This window comes from Psittacula echo (genome assembly GCF_963264785.1).
Source record: "Psittacula echo genome assembly, chromosome: 5".
NCBI classification, from domain to species: Eukaryota; Metazoa; Chordata; class Aves; order Psittaciformes; family Psittacidae; genus Psittacula; species Psittacula echo.
The window spans coordinates 48,419,370-48,442,038 of record NC_137739.1 but is presented as its reverse complement, the minus strand read 5'-3'; the positions used below and the strand labels follow the sequence as shown (position 1 = coordinate 48,442,038).

Below are 22,669 nucleotides of genomic sequence, written 5' to 3'. Positions count from 1 at the left end.
ACAGACTTCTGTATTTACATTTCTTTTGTAACCATGACTTACATGGAAATGGGACTGAAACTAGCTTTTTGATGAAGGATTAATCTAATTCAAAAGTGGTCCTAAAAGTTATGGAACTATAATTTACATTTGTATAAAAATAAATGAAGTTGGTGCTTAAAGGAAACACTGAAACTCTGAATTTATATTTTCCTATTTTCTGCCTTATCTTAGGCCTGGCACAGTGCTGTGTAATTCAGTGACACTTAGACAGTCACATGTAAGTTGCCACTACCTTATTCTCAGTTTGAAAAAGTTGACTGTTGCAGGAAGACTCCTGCTGGGTCAAGAAAGCTGCATCTGAAATGGAAGGTTCCACTTTATGTATAGCTGTGTCTTTCCATTAGGTATGCTGGGCATAGGAGAAACAGGAAATATTTTCCAACTAATTTGAATATTGCATGAGTCAGCCTTATGGCATCAGAACGCTGCTGTCAGCAAGCTCTTGGTGGCTTCATCGTCCTTAGTAGAATGCTTTAGTCAGTCTTGCATCTTCCTAGCTTTCTGCCACTCTGTCAAGCACCAGCAGAGGGGCCAGAATTCTGTTCCTGTTTGTTTCCACAATGCAACCATTTAGCACCATTTCATCCAAAATGATGTGCACTCTGTCCAAATTGAACATGATCTAGAAACATTTCAGGTTAAGTATATTTTGAACAACATGAAGATAACGCAAAGAAAATCTTCGGCACCTTTGTCTTTACTCAAGGTTTGCAAAAATGAGTATTTCTCGATTTATTCTAGTTTAGTTGGTTGGTTATTTTAATAGAGAGAAGGAAACAGCTGAACTGACACTTCTTTCCTGACCACAGGGATGTCAAAAGTTTGTAGTAGGGAAGCTGAAGCCCCAGCAGTATCCCAGCCTGGAAGATTACCACACAGTAGTAAAGGCAAGGTGAACTTGAACTTAGATGTAGATGGTTAATTTCACTGTTGTACCACGTATTGTTTTAATATAGAAATGTTACCAAAGATTAACAACCTGGAATGGGAAGATGCCAATATTCTGCATTTCTTCTTACAAAACCAATTGTAAAATTCTTAAAACTTGATTCTCTGATTTTCTCTACCCTAAGTTCCTAAGAGTATTGGATCTGCTTGAAAATAGCTTACGAGGAATATGCCAATGAGTAAAGCTGAGTCACTGATCTAGTAATAAATCTCAGAAAGAGCAGCTAAAGTAAATGAATGGTCCCTATTTTAAATGCATTCCAAATGATAACCTCTAATATTCTCCTAAAGAAAAATAACTTGAAACTATGAATTTGCACTGTTGTGATATATGAAATTTGTCCATAATCATGTGTCTAACATGTCATTATCTAACAGCATCTGTCTTGAAAGAAGAAGAAAACCAAGCCAGACGACAGGCCTCACTCCAGCATTGCCTGGTGGGTGTCCTTATGCATGTCCTTATGGTTTGTGTAGCCACTGATCAACTGCAAAGGGTTACTCGTGAAAAAGGCCTCTTGTGTTGCCACTTATCACCAGAACCTGCAGTGGAAACAGGCATAGCAAAAAAAGCCGGAGGGTACATCTGCTGTGCCTCACTGACGTGTGTGTGTGTGTGCGCGCGTACAGAGGCATGAATAATCCTTCCTCTGCCTTGCTCTCCACCTGCTGCTGCTCTTTAAGTGTGTTCTTTGCTGTGCTCAGCACATCAGCTTTGCCTTGATTTTGCTCCTTCTAATTCTTGCCTGTGTATTGAGGACTACTGCAGTGGAGTTAGCACAATGCTTTGCAGTAACTTTGAAATACATCTTTCAGTACTTTTTTCCAACTTTGCTAGGAGTCTCTTGAGTGCCTTTTCTGCCTATTTTTCTTATGTTTTGAGCTCAGGAAGGCAGCCTGGTTTTGCGCTAGTCCTTGTATTTGTGTTAGTAGACTTCATTCTAACCAGCAGCGTTCAACACTAAGTTTTTAAAGGCATCAATGTTTTCCTCTGTTCGGCACGATGGAGAGTCAATCTCATTTTCTGAAGGTGATTTGGGCATAGAAGAGGACTGCTCTATCCCACAAGGTCTGTGGATCTCACCACAGCAGTCTGCCCTATGCTCTGCCAAACCACAGAAGCGGTGGCAGTACTGAGCTGTACCTGACAACAGCTGAGGAGCCACATATTTCTATGTATTTGTTCTTCCTATGTGGTCAATTGAAGTGGTGGGGAGACACCACCTTAAACCACTAGAACTGCAACAACATGAGCTCATGAAAGCAAAGAGTCTTAGGCCTGAATTCAAGAAACAGATTCTAGTGAAGTAACACTGAGCATCTCCGTGCCTTTTGCTACCGAGGAGCAGTACTGCCCTTAAAGCTTCAACAGTTTCTGTGGTTCCAGAGACAAAGCTGGTAGTTTTACTTTGCTTGTCAGACTAAAGACCTGAGACAAATTTCTTCCTGTACCATACGTTTCAAGTAAATCAATCTTTACACACGTATTTTCATCTGAGAAGTCAGTATTTCTTTATTCCAGTACTGTGAGAATTTTTAGGAAAACTGCCTTGCTGGTGCTGCTTACTTCACTTCTGGCACTGCTCTATACACAGGGCAAGAGGATCTGTTAGTGAAGTTAGATAACATTCCATTCAGGTTTCAACAAGTGATAAAGCAAGCTCCTCCTGAATTTCAGTTTTTACACTCTACCACTGATTCACTGTGCTCCAGTTTCCATGGCAGAGCAAGAGCACGTGCCTCTCCAGGCCTTCCTCTTCCTTTCAGAGTCCCAAAGATCTAAAACCCGTAAGAGTGAATCAGTGATGATGCAGCAGCTTGCCACTCCCATCAATTTCTCTGCATCACCTTGTTTAAGAAAACACACTTAGCACTGCTTTTTTCCCTTTTTTTCCTCCTAAAGACCTGATACCATGCCAAAAGAAAACTGCACCCACACTAGTAACTTGCAGCTGTTCTACTCAAACCCAGCATGGTTAAATGAGACATCAGTTCCCCTGCAGGGGCCTTCCTGCTTACTTCAAGAGTGGCTTACCCCATTACAGGACATAGTGGTGTGTGACTTCTGTCCGCCTGTAAGCCCTTAATCTTACAGTTGTCGTTCCAGAACCCCTAACTTCACCTGCAGTTTGAATGGGGATACTAACACTGTTCTAGAGACATATACCATCTTGACTTTGGAAGGTCCCAAAGCTCCTGCTTTCATTTCCCCTCCCACCTCCCTTTACCCTGCTTGGCAAACACCTGGATTTCACAGGGAACACCTTGGCTTTTCCACCCTTCCTGCAGCTCTCATGACTATGTTCTACAGTCTTTATACATACACTGCTTCACTGTTCACATCTGAATGCCCTGCCCAGTGTATCTCTGATCTTTTGCATCCTCCCCACCTGTCACTTGTTTGGCAACTAACCCCAAATTTCAGGGTTTAAAGCCTCGAAGTTATGGATCCACACCCAGCTGAGCTGAAAAGCAGCCAGGAAACCAGCCTGAGCAACTGGCAACAGGAAAAAGCTGTGTTCCATGTGTGTGCTCCACCCAGAGCTGTCACTCAAGGTCCTGCTTCCAGTAAGAATCCTGGCTGCCCATAGAAGAGGGTTGAGGGATTTTCACTAGATCCATGCAGAGGCTAACATGAATTTTAAAACAAGTATGCATAAGAACACATGTATTAATCTCTGCATCTGTAGAGAAAAGTCTGTAATGAAAGTTTTCAGAGCACCCAGCTACGAAATGCTCTTCACAAGTTGCCAGCCCAGGCAAAGGTGAGCCCTTACTGCCTTTGGTTTACAGATTTCACTCTGTGCCACTGTGGTTGCATATCTCATGGTAGAAGTAAATGGCACCTGCTACAATTGGTATTTTATGCTGGCTTTTGGTAACTTAAGAGTTTCCCTTATTAAAAGATATCAACAATACTTTCTACTATCACAGAGTTTTTATGGCACGGACATACTAAGAGGAGGTAAATGTGATACAAAACATTTATATAGGCAGATAGTTAAGCAGGGAAGGAAAAGAAAAACGCACATTCAGGACTTGCATGTGATAAATACCTTCCTCCCGTGGAGACATCTTAAGATACCTCAGGATTTTCCAGGCAAGTAATTAAGGGTGTGTCAAGGCATAAGAGATGATAAAGTGTGGCCAACACCTTGTGATCAGGTAACACACCCAGGAGCCCAAACAAAAGCTCTGTAGATTACAGCACAGGTACTTTGCTACTGCATACACAGCATTGCAAAACTTTGATTTCCATCCTGGACGTTCATCTTCAACTGAAGTTTAGAGCTGCTTCTCTTTTTTTAATCTAAAGTCACACATTCTGACTTTATCTTTGCTAACATTCACTTCAATTATCTTTTAGCCTATCTAATGGCAGGACAATTTTAGGCACTGAAACCCATTTGATGCTTTCTGACCATTTCTTCCTCAAACAGCTATGCTGACATTATAAAGAAGACCAGTGGTGCCTTCAAGTTCTGTGATACTTTAGAACGGTTTTAAGCTAATCCTTATAGGTTTACATTGTATCCACTTATTTTACAGTACAAACTGAACTGTATGCTCATAAATTCTCAGAAGGAATTAATTCAGTTTTCTTACTACTTAAATGCACTGTGTTCTGAGAGTGACTGAAGAATACAGTTGATTAACATGAAGCATTCCCTATATCAAAGCTTTTTATCTATCCTATGAGCAGCAGCTAGCTGCAATGGAATGCAATGTGGGTTTTGGATCAAGACAACATTCTTCAAATACTTGGTCCTAGAGAACCCTGTCTGCCCCCTTCCCGCCCACAAGGGGAACGTAAATATCTGTTTCTTCTGTAAGTTAACAATGTGTCTCCGAAGCTTTGCTTCACCAGTTCAAGCAATAGAAAACTCAACCTTCCCTGTGTTAGAAACTCTTTAGAAGCTCTCAGAGCTACAGCATTTTTACAATCTCATTATCATCACACCAAGAAAGTAGGTCTATGCAAGCTGGAGTGTTAGAGCTGCAGAAAATCCCACCCACTCATGTCATACACAGAAGTGAGGCTCATCTAGTGCTGTTAACACGCTAGGAAGCAACACCCCCAGGACTGGGGTTTCAGTACTTGCCCATTCAAGTACTGGGCCCCACAGAGCTACCTACAAATATTTTAAAAACAAACCAAACAACTTCAGAAATGTTACGTTGCTCTGTCACAGCTACCCTTAAGTATGTGAGTGACTCTGAGCATGAAAGTGGACGTCATTTAATGGCTAAATGCCTTTACAGTTCACACATAAAAGCTTCTCTAAAACTCATGCCTACTCTAGAGTTAAAGTAGTTACTTAACTGGCTAGTAGTTAATCAGAAGAGATAACTTCCCAATTGTGCATGCACTGGTTAGTATCACACACACCTGTGTCACACGTTAAGTATAAATATTACACATGAATCCTAGTGGGCAGGATTTAGATGGGATCCAGTCTCTGTCTTGTGTAGAAGGTGCCCTTCCCTTCCTGACAGCTGACTTCAGATTCAGGCTATGACACAAGACATGATGCAGCATCCTGGGTGACTTTGGTTTTTGGATCTAAATGAGAGCTGGCATCCCACATTAATAGGAGGAGCTGCACTGCCAAGAGCACGGGGGTGATTGTGTGATGGTTGCAGCCTCAGATTTAACTGGGGTTTGCTCTGTGCGTGGGTGAATAGCCTTCAATGATTATCGTCTGGTTTTCATGGGGTTTGATTTCATGTAATTTCCTACTATTTATTTCAGGTTAGTAAACACTACTTTCTATATAGAATACCCACTATTACTTTTGAAATAAACTTCCTATGGATCTGTACACGAAAGTAATAGTGCAGACAGGAAATGGTGACAGTCTCCCCCCAGATAGATACTCCGTATACAAAGGTTCTGTAAATACACTTGATGTTCACTGCTACAAACCTTCAGACAGTACTTCCTCCATCAGATATTTTACATCTAAACTCTCTGTACTGAATATAAGAGTTAGCAAAAGACTATTTGGCAAAGGAAATGGTTTAATCCCAGATGGGGATATTATCGTACACACTATGAAAGGCATATTGATGGATTATTGCTTGCACTGCATTAACATCTAAGACACTTGTAGCCCAGATCTTACATTGTTCCTCAGGGGCTGCTGTTCAATCTGTATAAAAAATAATTACAATCTTGGACAATCCACCTCATCTTTACAACTCTGTTTTACATTTAATGTTGTGAGTATCTCACTTCAGCTATTTCAGGTTAGTAAGTAAGCTGAGCTCCTCTCAGCTCATGAAAAGCTCTTCTTCCTAAATGAAAGAGGTTTTCTGTACATATATAAAGTAAAATGTTTAACTTGAAAATTGTTCCTGAAACATATAATGTAGAAAGATGCATTTTTGAATGGAAAAAATACATGCATCATTCATGTCATACATGTCAGAGGGATGCATCAGACATGAGCTCTTCCAGTATTATCTCCAGTATTATCAAATAAGATAGTAATGCACACTCCTGTTTTCCAAATATTTATATTCACACCCTCACGCAGATGAGATCCATGTAGAAGATGAACTTCTACAGGAATCACTCAGACACCATATTGCACCCACTGCAGCTGTTAGTGGATAACGCAACTTCTCTAAACAGTGCAGAAAAACACTATGTGCAGAAGCCTGTGGATATACAGTGTCCTTTCTCAGCTATTAAATGGTCTACTGGTGGTAACCTAGTATATACCTAGAAGCAATTCCTCTCAGTGTGAAAATGATGACCAGGGGCAGAATTTGGTATCATCAGTACTCCAAACAGTCTAAGGCAAAAAGAATCAGGCAATTGCAGACTCAAAATATACCATACGGTAACACAGGGGACTATTTTTTATGCATAATTACTGAATAGGTCATTAGGTTAGTCTCTAATTCAGCAAAGCTCACACGCAAGTACACATGGTTCTAATCCTTAACTAGAGTAACTGCATACAAAAATGTAGTTACGTAATTTCTCAGAGACCTAAACAGTCCCTCCATGCTGAAATGTCATTATTGCTCTATTCTAATACAAGCTAATTTAGGAGTGTTATATTAATACCACAGCATTTTGTGAATTTCAAGAAGGAAATAGAGACAGTATATATACACATACATACAATATATATACACATACATATATAAGCTCAGTAAATGTAACAGAGTTCCAGCATGTAGCAAGCATTAAAAAATTTACAAAAAATTAAATTATGTATTTTTTTTAGTAAAGGAGTAAAACAATTACAAGAAAACTTGCAGAATTTTTTTATGTTCTTAATATGTACTAATTCTAAATTACTTTACAGTATTTCAGGTGTGTAATTTACATGATTCCAGGGTGGCAACTGTATTTCAGGTGTGTAATTGAAACTCTTTGTACCAGTAGATCTGCATTTAACCAACAACAGACTGAGGCATAAGGATCGCTGGAGTAGAGCGAGCACGCAGTGGGATTGGAAGACTGTGCTACATTCTCCTGGTTTAATTTTCTTTGAATTTAGTATTGTATGTTATTTACTTGCTATTTGTGTTTAGTTGTTCAGGACTGTGTTTTAGGGTTTGTATTTGGTGGCAGTTCATTTTATATATATATATATTAGTTAATACCCTGCAAATCATACATATGAAAATACAGCTGTGTAAGGAGAAGGGCGGGAAAGGTAAAAGGTGTCCGTGGCAATGCCTGGGTTCCTAAATTTCCTCCTCTCAGGCCTTTCTCTTTTTCCAATTTTACAGGAAGTAAATTTCACCTACCCTTTCATGAAGCAAGATCAAAGCACAAACCTGATCTTACAATGATGCTACTGCTAGTTGGCTCAAGACATACCTGTAACATTCAGTTCTTATTATGGCAGTCATTTCAGTATCTGTTTTACTGTAAACATAAGGAAAAAAGTAAAACCCTGCAGTAATAATTAAGTAAGCCTGAAAGTTCCCCCATGAATACAACTTCTCATGTCTAGGTAGTACTTAGTTCTGTCTAAACAAACTCTCCCTGTCTTACTTTAAATGGTACCAGGTTTATCTCAATGACTTAGAATTTGAACAAGTGACCCACATGAACATCAGCCATACTTTCAGAAAGGTGCCAAAATGGTGCTACTTACTGTAAGTGCAAAATTTGAAAAACCTCTGCACTGTCTTGCCTGTATGACAGCCAGTGCTATGAAGAGAGTATGAACTGGAACATACACCAAAAACAGATAGACAAATGGATTTCTGATGTTGAAAAGGATACATCTAATTCACTCTGCAAGGAAAAGAGTGAGACGATCATTACTTATAGCTTGATCTTTCATCTCATAGGCATTAAACATTATGCATCCCTTTATTTTGAAGCCTTTCTTTATCTGCTAATGACACAAAACTTTAGGGTAATTCAGATTTCAGTTCTGGACTGTATAATTACATGCCTTTTCCTGCAACATTGCTTTCCCTTTGATGCATTACCTGCCTCCGTAACGAAAGCTAATGTTCTGAAATTTTTACTTAAAAAACCATGGAGGTCACTCACAGGTAACAATTTGAATAGACACAGTGCCATCTGAATAAGTGATGGAAAACCAGCAATGCTAATCATGCTACCTCCAGCCCTCTATTTTCTCTTCTTTCTGCAAAAAAGGGATGTTAATGCCAAGTTCGCAATTTATATAAAAACACAGCTTAAAATGTTGCTGCAGATCATTTCCACAGTAAAATCTAGACACTGTATACACATATGGCTGTGGTAGTTGTGGCTGGATATACTGGGAGAGGAAAGGCAACTCCAAGCTTTGGACCCTTAGTACTTCTAACTGCTCTCCAGGGCCAGCAATATAATTCTTCATGTAGTCACCATTTCCCTTCTAGTCTTGGCCTGGATTTACCCCAAGTATTTTTATTCCTTTAACCAAAATGTCTGAGTGAGAAGCCCTTGTGGTCTCTCTGCAGTCAACACAAGAGATGGGTATCTTCAACAGTTGACTCGGCACTCTTGAGGCATGACTCACTTTCTCGAGATACTCATCTGTCTCCTGCCTAGTGGTCATGGGAGTTTAAGATGACCAAACTTCTAACTTAAGTGCCTCGGTTAAACGTCTAAATTTAGAAACAATTAATCACAGCCTCAGCAGTTAAGATCTTGCACAGTTGGGGTGGAGCTGCCTCAGTCTCTGCTGAAAGAGGGAATCTATCTGCTGCCAGGGGAATTTAGTTTGCTAACATGGTTTCAATTCACAGTCTAACCCTGTTTTTAGGCCAAGTTCCCACTGGTAAAATTGCTACTACTTCTATGGTCTAAAGATGCTTTAAACTGGACTAGTTGTAGTCTACAGGCCTCTGCTGAGCGATTCCGCCGTTCCTCAATTGGAAATCCTTCGTGCATCACAAAAACTGTATTTTAAGAGCCTGATCAGTTTAAGTTTACTCAGCTTTAAAAAGTAATTGAAAACATTGGAACATGTATTCTGAACAGTATGCAGAGTTTTCCCTGGGTAGCCATAATAAAAGTGAAGAGGACTCAGAATGCCATCTCACAGGCAACTTTGAAAGCTTTCCCCCTAATTCTGTTAATGTTTGTTCTGATATCTGAATTCAAGCTCTGTAAACTCCATTAGATAAAAATAGAGTATGTGAGAATGTTTAAGGCTCACAAGCCTAAAAATAATAGATGACAAAATGTCCTCCTAGAGCAAGACAGATGTTCTTTCCTTTCCCAGAGTTCTGTCTCTGTCATCATCATAATTTGGGATTCTGCTAAAATTCTGCAAATCCTAAACATTAATTCATGAGACTACAGACTTATACTTTCCTGCTCTGTGGTTTCTGCCAGAAACCCCAGCTAGAATTATAGCCCTCCTCATCAGTGCTCTGCCATTTATCGTGTTATATGCTATTAAAAATAGAACCACAGAATGGCATGAGATTTCTTTAACCATCCCCCTTTTCAGTTCCCCTAGTTTCAAACCTGAAATGAGATGGACAGTACAAAAAGCTCTGGTGTGATGAATTCAGCAAATTTCTAATCAGTGGTTGGGTTATATATGAGATCAAGGAATTATATACACTACATTCATAAGAAATACATCTATTTTTGCTCTGCCCCAAGTGAGGAAAATAAAACTTGTCAAATGGTTGGCAACAACTGGCTCAATTAGATAAACAAGATGTGACTAAATTTTATTGTTCATTCCTGTGCTGTCGGGAATCAAATTCCATTCCTGGTTATCACTGGTTAGGTTGGGACTGCCATCAAAACAATTAAGAGGTAAATTCTGAACTTAGTACAGTCAGAAAGTGATATAGTTAGTACCATCAGTTTCAACAGGCTGGTGTGACATTAGTAGAGATAGATAACAGCCTAAAACACTTGCCAGGCATCTAAACAGTGAAGGGTGCAGATGACTTTTTCAAGCATGTCCTTGAATTCCTTACAGGGGGCTCTGCCACATCCGCTGCAGTACTAGGACTGGGAAACCAGTTACAGAGCACGAGGTGGGTATCCAACATATTCCAGCACAGATTTTGTGCTGCAATTGCACTAAAATTGTGCCAAAGTGTGACTTCAGGCAAATCTGTTTATAGCAAAATTATTACAAACCCCATACTGAGTAGCAGGATTGTAATGCTGCATTTTCAACCTTTGTAAAGACAAGCTAACAAAAAGTATCTCCCACCAAAAGGAGCACTGTCATTTTAACTGGAGCCATGTCTGATGTTGAATCCTCACTGAAATGACTATCTATATAATAGCTGTTTTATCTGGTATCCACTGTTGCATGACAACAACATGGAGAGCACAAGTACAGACTGGTTTCTGAGGTTTTATGTGCTCCATCCCTCTGATCTTGTTCACTGAGAGTGATGTCAGCTCCCTGCTTAATGCTTACACCATCTTTATCATAAATGAAGTTCATTCAGGGAATATAATGCTCTGAATTGCAAAAAAGAGCTGTAAAGAAAAACTTCCTTATTTCTTTAAAATGTACAAAATGCCAGTGGCTAATTTAAGAGTAGGTAAGCCAAAGAAACCCCTGAATATAAGCATATAAGATCATGCTTTTCTAACAGAAATATTTCTGGTATTCTTTGATTGATGCTTTATAACCCATCTTTACTTTTCTGAAGAACCAACTAATACTGCTTTTGTGTGTGTGTGTGTGTGTGTGCGCGCGTTTTGGGGTTTTGTTTGGTGGTAATGCTCATGCTAAAGTATTCAAAATTCTAAACATATATGGAAAAAATATAAATTCTTTTTCAGTTTATTCCCTGAAATTACATATTCATAGAATGGTTTGGGTTGGAAGGGACTTCAAAGATCGTTTAGTTCCAACCCCTTACTATAGGCAGAGACAACTCACACTAGACCAGCTTTGAAAGAGAAGAATTATTTTGTAATAGATTCAGCTCACCACTCTGCTGAAGTATTTGTCCAGAACTTCCACAAAATTATGAATTAGTTCATATATTGCCATCTCATTCTGAAATTAAATTAAAAACAAGTCAATAGCAAATGAATAGCTAGAAAAGGTAACCATATTCTTTGTGTTATTTCAGTTAGTGCTGCATGAAAAGCAACTAGAAAATATAGTAAAGCCTACTACAATAAAGTGCACAAGCTCAGGCCACCATGGGATGAGGATGAAGTAACCATGTGGTTACGCAGTGGAGATCACACTGGCCAGCTGCAGCACAGAGCCAGGGTATGCTGCAGTAGCAGAGGTGGGCCATTTCTGTAGCAAAGCCAAAAGAATTTTCCCCACATTGCACAGCATTAAAACTCTGACTTGAAGACACTGTGGTAGTCAGCAGCTACCTTCCACACCACCCTGATAAGGTCTTCACTAGCAAGCTTTGAATTAATTTCTGATTACCAGGAATCAATGTAAACACTAAAGCCTTGCAGGCTCAGCCTGAATGTATGAAATAACAGCACTTGTCATTTTTCAGATACCTTATTTTTATTTTTAAATACAATCAATTGGCATCTTTCTAGCTGACAGCATGGATTTTCTTTGGCCAAGGAGGTTAAAAACAGTGGGTAGTTGGGAAATCACCATAAATAAGACAGGTGATCTGGCTGGGCTGTAATAGTAACATTTGTTGAGAAACACTACCCCACATAATTTTATGTTTAATCAAATAAATTTAGAAAGCAGAATCAGCATAAGGCTCAGAAGGACTGTCTCATGATACCAGTTCAGGCTGCTGCTACAGACTAAAGTCCAACATACCACATTTTTTTATACCTCCTTCTTTTTTTCAGTTTTTTTTTTTTCTTTTTGCAATGACTCCTTCAAATTCTCTAATTCCTATTGCAAAATTCCATACTAGAAGCAGACTTGAGCTCTTGACCATAACAATCACTGTAAGCTCTCATTTCCAGAGGGTATGTAATTTCTTACCTCTGTGTGGTCGATTCCAACGACTACAAAAAGGGCTGCATACTGTCGGTATACCAGCTTGAAGTCCTTATACTCAATGAAAGAGCACTAGGCAGAAACAAAACAAGTAAAATATAATAGCTGCTACTTAAGCATACAAATAGTATTAAGCACAGAGTGCTCAAAGAGCCTGTGCTTTCATAAGGCCCACAGAGAACAACGGATTTCTCAAGATCCACCACTGAATTTTGACTTGAAAGAAATTTCTTACGGCATCTATTACACAAAACATTTCATCTGTTGGCAGAAAACACGCTACCGTATTTTAAATGGAAAAACTGGAACAGAGTTGAAATGACTTGTTTTGGGGTTAAAAGGCTGTTGATCCTTCCCCTAAACTTTCATTTGGAAGCACTTCCAAAAGAGACAACCTGAAGGTAATTTTCATGTTTAAAAAATGGTCAATATTTTTATATACAAATTAGGAGTATGAAGACTTCCAGACCCAAGGAGGGAAATTAACATGTCTTTCACAGTGGGAGAGAGGCCAGCAGATGGTGCTGTTACACGCTGCTGTACAAGATGCCTCCTACATTTTTTCAGTATCATTTTGCTCAGCCCTTGAAATGACAGCGTGCCGTTAGTTCCTTTGGTGAAGTTTCAGTTTGGAGATGCAAGAGCAGTGCAGAAGAGGTTCATTTCTTTAGCCACTGTTAAGTCTGTGAACTAAAGTACTTCATAGGAACTGCTACTTTTTTCTCAGGCTTTCTACAATGAAGTTCACACTGTTCAAAGACATGTCATGAACAAAAAACAAGGAAGCTGCCTTCAGAACACAAACAAAAAATGTTCACTCACAATCCAAGTTACAGATTTCTCCTCCAATGCAAGTCAATGTGTTGTGCCTTTAACAGTTCATGAAGTTTGTTACTTTTCTTAAAGAGCTGATGGCTCAACTGAGCCATGAAAATCTCAACTTTTATGTAAGAAATCTTCCAACTTCTGGGTTTTCCTTTTTTTTTTTTTTTTTTTTTTTTTTTTTTTTTTTTTTTTTTTTCAGAAATTTTGAACACTTCTTTTAAATAAAAATGCCTAATACAGGCCTAAAAGTCTGTGTTTCAACACACCCCCCCCCCGCTTCAGATAGTATTTTCATACTCACTCATAACTTTTTTGTTTAAACTTAGAGCTGTCAGTAGTATCCTTACTACCTTCCAGAAAAGCAGCAGCAATAGCTCTCTATTGATCTCTACCAGACAAGCAGCAAAAGGATAAAATAAATTCTTACTGGATTTCTGAGCTTCTTCAAACAAAAGGAGGAACTTTCATGCCAGTGATACACAAAATTCCAAAATCTCTGTAAGCCTCAGGAAAACATATTTATTCAGTGCAGAATAACAGTTCAACTGACTGAACCCATAATGCAGAAATACAATCTTTTTCTTCATGGGTACAAATGAAATAATGACTTGGAAAGGAAACTGATGTATTTTCAGAATTATTGACATGAAAAAGGTGAGATGTAAAACCATGCAGATGAGGCCCTTAGTGACCTGGTCTAGTGGTGGACTTGGCAGTCCTGGAGCAATGGGTGGACTTGATTATCCTAAAGGTCTTTTTCAACCTAGCTAATAAAAAGAACAGCTAGGGGAAGAACGACAAAATGTACCTGATCCTTTGAACGGGAGAGACAGTTTTTGATTACTTCAGCTTCCAGCATTGTCCGTTTCTTAATTTCTACATGCTCGTAATACCTAGAAAGTCTTGTTTGACCTTGTTTGTTTACCATAAGAAAAAATTTTATCATTTCTGTTTTTGTTGATCTCAGCAGGAGATCTGAATGTGGGGTGTGGGAATCAAGGAGAGTATTTCTGTGAGGAAAAAAGAAAAAATAGGAGTTAACATAGGAGTTATAAAAGACTTCCTAAAAACTAGCAAGCCTAGACCCGCATATATTTAAGACTGAGTTTATTGCCAAAACATAGTATGTAGGAAAAAATATATCTACTCTTTTTCATGCATCCCAGCAGTAAAATTCCATTTTTTTCCTCTGATTTGTATTTAACTATTTCATTCATACTATCCTGACGTCAGAGTTAAGGGAGAGAAGACAAAGGGAAATGCATGGGCCACAACACATGACCATTTCTTTAATGCAGAGTGACAGCCTTCTTAACATTCAGGTATCAGCACTATAAGCACGTACCTTGAGCTGGATCAGGAGCTGCTGAAACCTGTTTTCCCTCATCTAATTTCCCACACTGAAGTGAAAGGTAGATTCTGCACTTTATGAAGACTAAGTGTGGGTCTTTGATAGCTAAGGAGAAACCTGTTCAAGTTAATTACTTAAACCAGCTTCATCTCACTCAAAGTAATTACTAATCCACACAATGCCACTGAAATAGTTATAGAATATAAATGTCACATGCAATGTACAATGAGAAAGGCTATTAAAAAGAGCACAGCATGTATCAGAATCTTCTTGCTGAACAACTGATATCTTTCATGTTCTGAAAAGCATGCAAAAAAAGGTAAGCTGCAGACGTAATTTTTTTAAATAGTTCTGGATTATTTTCTTTAATGCCAGAAACAGTCACTGTAATGTTTTCCATCTGTCTCCCTATGTGGATCACAGATTTATTGGGCCAAATGCTCTTGAGGTTTATGCGTTGGAAATACAGTAAGTACCACAAAAGCTGTTTATTACAGTTCTGAAGACGCTCCTTGCCTGACGCAAATATTCTCTCCTAAGTGTCTCACAGCTCCTGTGAGAAAGTCTAAACTGAAAAAAACATATCAGGAATCCTCAGAACAGCCCAGTGCACCTCTTCATGTAAAAACAGCGTATCTTGAAGCAGAAAACAAAAGTGGAGAAAATAAAAACCCCAAAATAGGTCTCTGAAGCAGCAATCTCACAGACATTTAAACATATGCTGATATTTTATACAATGCAAGCTGTACAGACGCTGCCTCATGTTACTAGCAACTTGAACAAACTGGTTATATGCTATTCATGGGTGCTACATCCATATACAAAGAAGTTTAGATTTCTATACCAAATGTATCTTCACTAATTAGACTTGATACTGAAAATTCATAAGTAAGTGACACCTGTGGTGAATAGAATTCCAGGATCAATCCTCAGGATGAGAGAAACTGCTTGGAATTGTGACAGTCTCAGAGGTTTCTCATCTCCATCAGGCATGACGAAGTCTCTTCACATCCAGAACAGGAGCACACTTTTGTTGCTCTGACAGAAGAGTCATGGATGCTGGCCAGCACTGCTGCAGCACATGGCCGGTCCACTGCACCCCAGGCTTCTGAACCAGCGCAAGTTGGTCTCCAATAAAGAGTGAACCAGGTAATGAAGACAAAAAAGGCCCCAGATGGAAATTTAGGATAGGATCTTCATTGTTGGATGGCAGCTTAGGTTGACATCTGAGTAAATGGAAGAGTACCTCCTATATAATTTTCTCTGTATTTAATATGTGGTTCTTTCCCCCCTCCATTCTATTTTGTATTGCTGCCCCAAGTTACAGTTGCAATAGGAAGACATATCTTAATATTCTGAGGCACAGAGAAAGGTAAAACAGCCACATGACTTAGTAATTTTTTGATACAAACCGTCTAAGTAAGAATAAAAGTGAATGACTCCTTCCAGCTTAGAACGAGGCACTCAACCAAGGGCCTCATTAGCAAAAGAAACCTGAAGCTTTAAAACTACTTTAAAAAGGGTTGTGGTCTGAAAAAGGAAAAAACTAAGAAACATTGCCTCTTGTTTTAATGAAAGAAATAGCAAGCTCAGACATGGGAGACCAAAAACTACACAAGCTGTTCATAACAACTGCAAAACATGTCTGTCCAAGCTAAGCAGATAATGACAGCAACATAGTCACCTTTCAATTTTTCTTAGCTTTATCCTTTCTCTTTATGTTTGGTACTGCTGGAGTGTGAATTAATAGTCCTCTATTTTGAACAAGTTGTTTCCAAGCTATTTTAATAATTCAGTCAGAAATGGTACTGAGGAGTGTAAGCCCTGTTCTCAGAAATCAGGAAGTCGCGGAAATCCATCCTTGAAGAGTAAAATCTGAGGTGTAACATCTCTGCAGATATTCATGTGAGACCTCAGAGTGTGACAGTAAAACTACCCCAGGAGCACTGACAGAGCTCCTGTACTTTGAGCTACTGATAAGCAATATATAACAGCAAAAAATATATGAAGAATTGATACATATGGATGCTACTGCAGGACTGTCCCCTTTATTAACTATTTACTCCTTTATTAAGCTAATCCTTCTACATGTTTAACCCCTTTCTGATGTTATGACTATTGAATCTTTGTGTATTCTTATGAGTGGCTTGGATTGTTTTACATATGAAAATACTTTAGATCAGATTTTTTCTTTCGAAACCTCACAAATGCTCTTACCTAGAATAGATACAAAAAAAAGATGAATCATGTTGTAATGAGAGTAGAACCACAGTAGTACTCCAATGCGTTATCTGTAATCTCTGAGGCAGTCATCAGTCACAGTATTAGAAGAGGTGATTAACAGCTGTAGGAAAGAGGTCCACTAGTATCACTGGTCATTTCTGTATTTTCCCACCAGCCCTCAAAATAGCCTCCAGAGTTTTAGACAGAAATCTTGCTCATATAAGAGTCAACACAAGCACAGAGTTTTGTGCAAAACCCTGGAATGAATTTATACGTACAAATAATTTTTATTTTCATTTACAAAAAGCATGCAAGCACAGCTGTGAAATCTGACTTTGAGAATAACACCAGTGTTAAAAATATCTTAAGGGTTTTTTATTTACTTTAAAATAAAGTACTTTAAAATAAAATAATTCTGAAAAAAAAAAAAAAACCTTGTAGAAATAAAAACATTTGCTTGCACAATTTAGAAAAGAAAAAAGGAAAAAGGAAATTACTGAGTTTTGTTTCTAACAAATAAAGTTTATTTCTTCTTCTCCTTTCATCCTGGCTTTCAGATACAGACAACATGTTAAAATTAGTTTTGCACATGTGAGCTGTAAAGAAACTTGTAAAGTATAATAAACACACAAAAAGCAAATCTGGCATGTTGATGGGTGGAGAAACTCCCATTCCTTAGAATCATAGAATAGTTAGGGTTGGAAAGGACCTTCGAGTTCCAACCCCCCTGCCATGGGCAGGGACGCCTCACACTAGACCATGTTGCCCAAGGCTCTGTCCAACCTGGCTTTGAACACTGCCAGGAATGGAGCATTCAACACTTCTTTGGGCTGCCTGTTCCAGTGCCTTACCAGCCTTACGATAAAGAACTTCTTCCTTATATCTAACCTGTTAAGTTTAAGTATGAACTCATTACCCCTTGTCCTACAGCTACAATCCCTGATGAAGAGTCCCTCTCTGGCATCCTTGTAGGTCCTCTTCAGATATTGGAAGGCTGCATCGAGTTCTATGTATTTGAGAAGCTACCTTTTATGACAAATAATCAGTACTCTGCTTACAAAGATAGCTCCATTTCTTTTGATATGACTCTTATGTGCTTTCTGTGCATTCTCATGCACACATGTGTATTGACGTACATACACATTATGATGCTTTTACGCATACACAATCAAATGGTTCAAGGGAACGGGTGACAAGACGCAAGCCTTTCATATCTCTGCCATTATTTTGCTCATTTTAGTAACGAAAACACATTACTATCTGAAGGCTGTTTGTCAGAAATGAATAGGCTGTCCCATTCCAGGTCACTGGACAGCTATCTGCATCACAAATGCACTCAGGAACGGAAGACTGGAAGGAACTATTGAGATCCTCATGGACTGTCAAGTCCAGCTCTCTCTGTCAGAGTCAGCCATGCATTAGAAATTCTGTTCAGAATAGCTTACAGTATATGCTTTGAGCATACCAAATCTATAAAACACCTACAGACTCCCTAGAAGCAAAAATCTCAGAAGGCATCACTTGAAGAAGATGTAAAAAGTCTTGAAACTGCAAACCTTCCTTCAAGAGAAATTACCTTCCAGAGTGACAGAGTAGCACTCTCTTATTTCCTTCACAAAATTTTTCTCCTGTAAGGATGATCTGGCATTCACACAAACAACATGCAGTTTAAGTGCTGTTATTTTAATATGCACTATTACACTGTGTTAGATCTCACCCTCATTAAAGTATCTCTCACAGATAAATATCTAAGTGAAAACTGGTATCACAATTGGCTTGTGTGACTCATGCTGGTAGACTAATGGAGTATGTAGTCATTGATGACTTAGAATACAATGACTTTTAACTCCTTCTAAACCAGCACATACGCAGAAGACTAAGGACCCAGCTCATAAAGACACAGATGCTTTTTGATTTTACTGCCCCAATCAGGCTTGTCCTCACTGTGTGTATAGGTTAACTCTAGCTTTGTATTTCAAGACAACCTGAGACCTGCCTGGTTTACTTCAAATTATCAAAACAGAAACCATGACGGTTCAGGGACTGCTTCCAGGCCATGCCAGCTCTGCAGGCTGCATAACCGCAACAGACACCTCAAAGTAGGTTATCCCTGTTTTTGAGTCACACCTCTCAAAGTGCTCTTTTTAGACACTGTTGAGATCTCTTAAAGAGGCAAAGCCTGCAATACCTGTTTTGCAGATAAAAAGATCTTAAGTGTCCAACATGGCCAACCCAGCAGATTTGACATGCAGTAATAGAAAACATACTTAAAACATAATTTTAATTATTCCTTCAGTAGATACAAGCCATCACCATTAATTTATTTTGTCACAGATTTCTGCAATATTAATACGTACTTGGATGCATAAATTACAAAAAAAGAAACACAACCTCAGTTACGGACTTCTTGCAGTACAGTTATCATTCAAATTAGATTTGTTTCTCAAGCTAAAACAACTCTAGTCAATGTCCAGAGGTTTAAAAACATTTTAGTTATTGCGCTGTAACAATGTTTTACAACGTTCTATGGCTTCTCAGCTAAAATGTAGGTAAGAGACCAGATCTAGCAAACACAAAAGTACACTACAGTTTTTACAGAACTGCTTCACCAGAAAAAAAGAAAAATAAAAAATAAATGCTAGGTAGAACTATAAGTGAAAAATTTACTGCACTGTCCAACTCTAAATAAGTTGGGTTTCTGGATGCATAGGTCTAAATGCACTTTATGTGTGTACTAAGTGTAGAACAAACGGTTAAACTGGAATGAAAGCATTAATGAGAATAAAAAAATTGCTAAACAGTAGAGGCACGAGTAGACGACAGTATGGGAACGCACACTTCTGAGATACAGATCTGCCTACAGAGCTTCCCGGCTATGAATTTATTGTACAGAAATACGGAGCAAACAAACACCACTCACATAGTCTAAACCCTTGCTCTTCCTACTTTTGTTCTGACCACGGGCAAGGCTTTAACAAAAACCACATGCAGTGTTAATAATATTTATCAGTAATTTTTGTATTCTAGATCTTACTATTGTGCACATTATAATTCATCCAAAGATGAAACAAGTATGTCTATGTGACTTTAAAATAAAGTACTGTGTTCAACTTCAGGATCAGGGATTCTAAAAAAGAAACCTTATTAATCCAGGGAAGTCAGGGAGGAAGGAAGGAGTAAAAAAGTTTTCCTTTGCCACTAGTTGTCAAAATACTGGCTGAATATAGAAACGGAATTAAATTGCAGTAACTCCCATATACTCAGGAATGAGGAATGTCCCATGAGATTGGGGCTAAACAAAAGGCTAAACTAGTTATATGTCTTAACTTTTAGTAATGATTTGATATTGTCAGTAGACAATGAAAAAATCAGCTGAGGTGGAAAGGCTTTGGTTTTAGATGGGCTAATCTGCATGGAATCAGGAAGACTGCAGGATGAAATTTTATTAGGAAATGATTTAATGGGCAAAAAAGGAAGGACTGAACAAACCAACTGAAATGTCAATATGCACCTGAGGAGAGATTAGTACAGAAAGGAAATGCCAGTACTGAGACAAGCAGTATTTATTTTTTCAGTAATTAACACAATTCCAGCTCTGCCAAGCATGAGCCCTGTTTAGGAAACTATCCAATTTTTTACTGAATGAGTACAGCATGTAAATATTTTGAAGAGAGGCAACGCCAGACTCCTATCTGACTTACAGTGGGTGACCTACAGTTCAGTTAATTTCAAATAGATTGTGATGATAATCTGTAAATATTGCATTTCAGAGAATCATTTTGCAACTGAGGCAATTTCACTCTATCCAAGCTGTGCTTCAAACACAGCATTGTCATCACATGTGAAGCTGATAAAGGCAAAAATAAACCACTAATTTTCTGGCAAACCTTTCCTCATGTGGAAGACTTTTGGATAGCCAACACTGTGCACTTCCCCTGCTCAAGGAGAGAACGCATTACACACATGCCTTATCACTGAGATATCATGAAGATGACCACTCGTGTCAACTTTCAGAGACGTGCCATAAATTTAAGAACTCCATTCTAAAACCACCTCTCTGCGGGGCAACTTCAGTGCACCATAAACCGCGCTGAGTTTGAGAGGCTTCAGCGTTCAATCCCCGCTGTGCCGCCTGCACGCCGGACCGAGCAGCACGCACACGCCCAGACCCCGGATCGGGCCATTCCCGGGGCCTTCTCGAGAGCGTCTGACGCTCCCCAGGCGCCGGCGAACCTAACCTCCGCCACCCCAGCATAACACCACTACTTCCGTCTCTCGCTCCAGAGCGGACGGAAGCCGCCAGGCCGCGCTGCCCCACGGCGGCCGGACCCAGGCCCTCCAGCCTCGGCACTGACTGACGCACCGGGGTCTGGGGCCTTCCCCTCCTTACGGCTGCTGCCGCTACATCCCGTGGCAGGGGCGGCTGCCCCCTGAACGGTGCTGTGCCTCCCCCCAGCCCCGGGAGATGCTACAGGCCCTCGCCAGGTCCCCCGCCCCCAGCGCACATCGCTCACCTCCCCTCCCGCGCATGCGCACTCCACCGCTTGCCCGTCCCGGAGGAGGAGGCCGGCGGCCGAGGGGAGCGATTTCCCAGCATGCGCGGCGTCGCTCCCCCTCCCCGCCCGGCCGCGGGTGGGTGGGCCGACGGCGCGGCGGCTGTAATGGCGGCTGGCGGCGGTTCGGCGCTGCTCTGACACCCGGATACTGCTCGGCGCAGTTCCCCCTCCCCGCGCCCGGCCCGCCCCCCTCCTCCCCGCCCCAGCCAGCTCCGCTCACCCCCTCCCTGGCCCCTGTTCCAGGCCTCCGCCGCGGGACGAGGAGGAGGGCTCCCCACAGACAATGGACGAGCACCCTGGAGCAGGAGGAGGTGGTGGGATGGCGGCCGCCCCGAGACCGCAGCAGCCACCGCCGCAGACGGGTGGGAACATGAACCTGCAGTCGGGTGGGAGCTGCATGGGGCCCGGAGCCGGAGGAGGGCCACAGCAGCAGCCCCAGGGCCCCGCGGCCCCGGCTGGCCAGGAGGCGGCGGGCCCCGCCGAGCTGTCCCGGCCCCAGCACTACACCATTCCGGGGATCCTGCACTACATCCAGCACGAGTGGGCTCGCTTCGAGATGGAGAGGGCGCACTGGGAGGTGGAGCGGGCCGAGCTTCAGGTACGGGGAGCGAGGGCGGGCTCCGTGCGGAGCGAAGCGCAGGCCGGGACCGGCTCGGTGGGCTCTGGGGACTGGGCCGCGCTCGGGGTGCAGGAGCAAAGCTGCGCGGGCGAGCGGAGCATGTTGGGCCTCTGAGGCAGAGCCGGTTGCTGTGGCTTGGAGACGATACCTGGGCGACGTCCGGCGAGCGAAGCGGCGGGGCAGGCGAAGGCGCAGCCCCTGACGGCCTGAGCTGGGTTTCTTTCCCTGGGGCAGCCATTTTGGTTTTTAGCATGGCGCCCGCCTGGGCTCCTGGCTCTGGAGGCAGCCTCTGCTCCGCGTGTTTTAGGGACCGAAAGACGGCCGCGGAAGGACGGGCGGGCGCTGCTGCGGCGCTGGACTGCTGGCCCTCTTCCCTGCCCGCCCGCGGCACGGCGGGCTGTGCCCTGACAGCTGCGATTGTCTCCCTCGGCACAATGACTCCGGGGCTCTCCGGGCCTGCTGCCTCCGCAGCCCTGGGAGCGGGTTATGGGGAGCAAGAGCCGCCGGGTCTGGGAGGACTGGCGCCTCCTCGAAGCTCAGCGAGTAGTTGCTTTGGGGGAGAAGAGAGAGCTGCCAAGAGGCAGGACTGCCTGCCTCCAGAGCAGGGAGAGGACGAGGAAAGGGTGTTAAGGTAAATCGCAAGGAAGGGACTTGGCCAGGCACTCCAGTTTGAGACAGGTGAAGCGTGTGC

The 22,669-nt window shown here is 41.2% G+C and overlaps 2 protein-coding genes across 10 annotated transcripts in view; one reads left to right on the top strand and one right to left on the bottom strand.

The window, feature by feature from the left end:
- Nucleotides 1-100: 100 nt before the first annotated feature.
- Nucleotides 101-22,208, bottom strand: AP4S1 (adaptor related protein complex 4 subunit sigma 1). Its single transcript, XM_080619840.1, has 8 exons — nt 22,127-22,208; nt 16,798-16,924; nt 15,480-15,806; nt 14,038-14,239; nt 12,390-12,476; nt 11,397-11,465; nt 8,246-8,257; nt 101-664 (listed from the first exon to the last, which is right to left on the bottom strand). Exons 4-8 carry the CDS (start codon nt 14,173-14,175, stop codon nt 536-538), a joined length of 435 nt encoding a protein of 144 aa, XP_080475966.1. The 5' UTR covers nt 14,176-14,239; nt 15,480-15,806; nt 16,798-16,924; nt 22,127-22,208; the 3' UTR covers nt 101-535.
- The window catches only part of STRN3 (striatin 3), a 64,362-nt gene continuing 63,056 nt past the window's right edge, over nt 21,364-22,669 (top strand). For 8 of the 9 annotated variants that reach the window (XM_080619832.1, XM_080619839.1, XM_080619836.1 and 5 more), the window contains exon 1: nt 21,364-21,957. In XM_080619832.1, coding sequence (XP_080475958.1) covers nt 21,643-21,957 — 315 coding nt within the window. In that variant the 5' untranslated portion in view covers nt 21,364-21,642. Of the gene's footprint in view, nt 22,610-22,669 lie in introns of all 9 variants that reach the window. The other variant, XM_080619837.1, reaches the window with a different exon arrangement.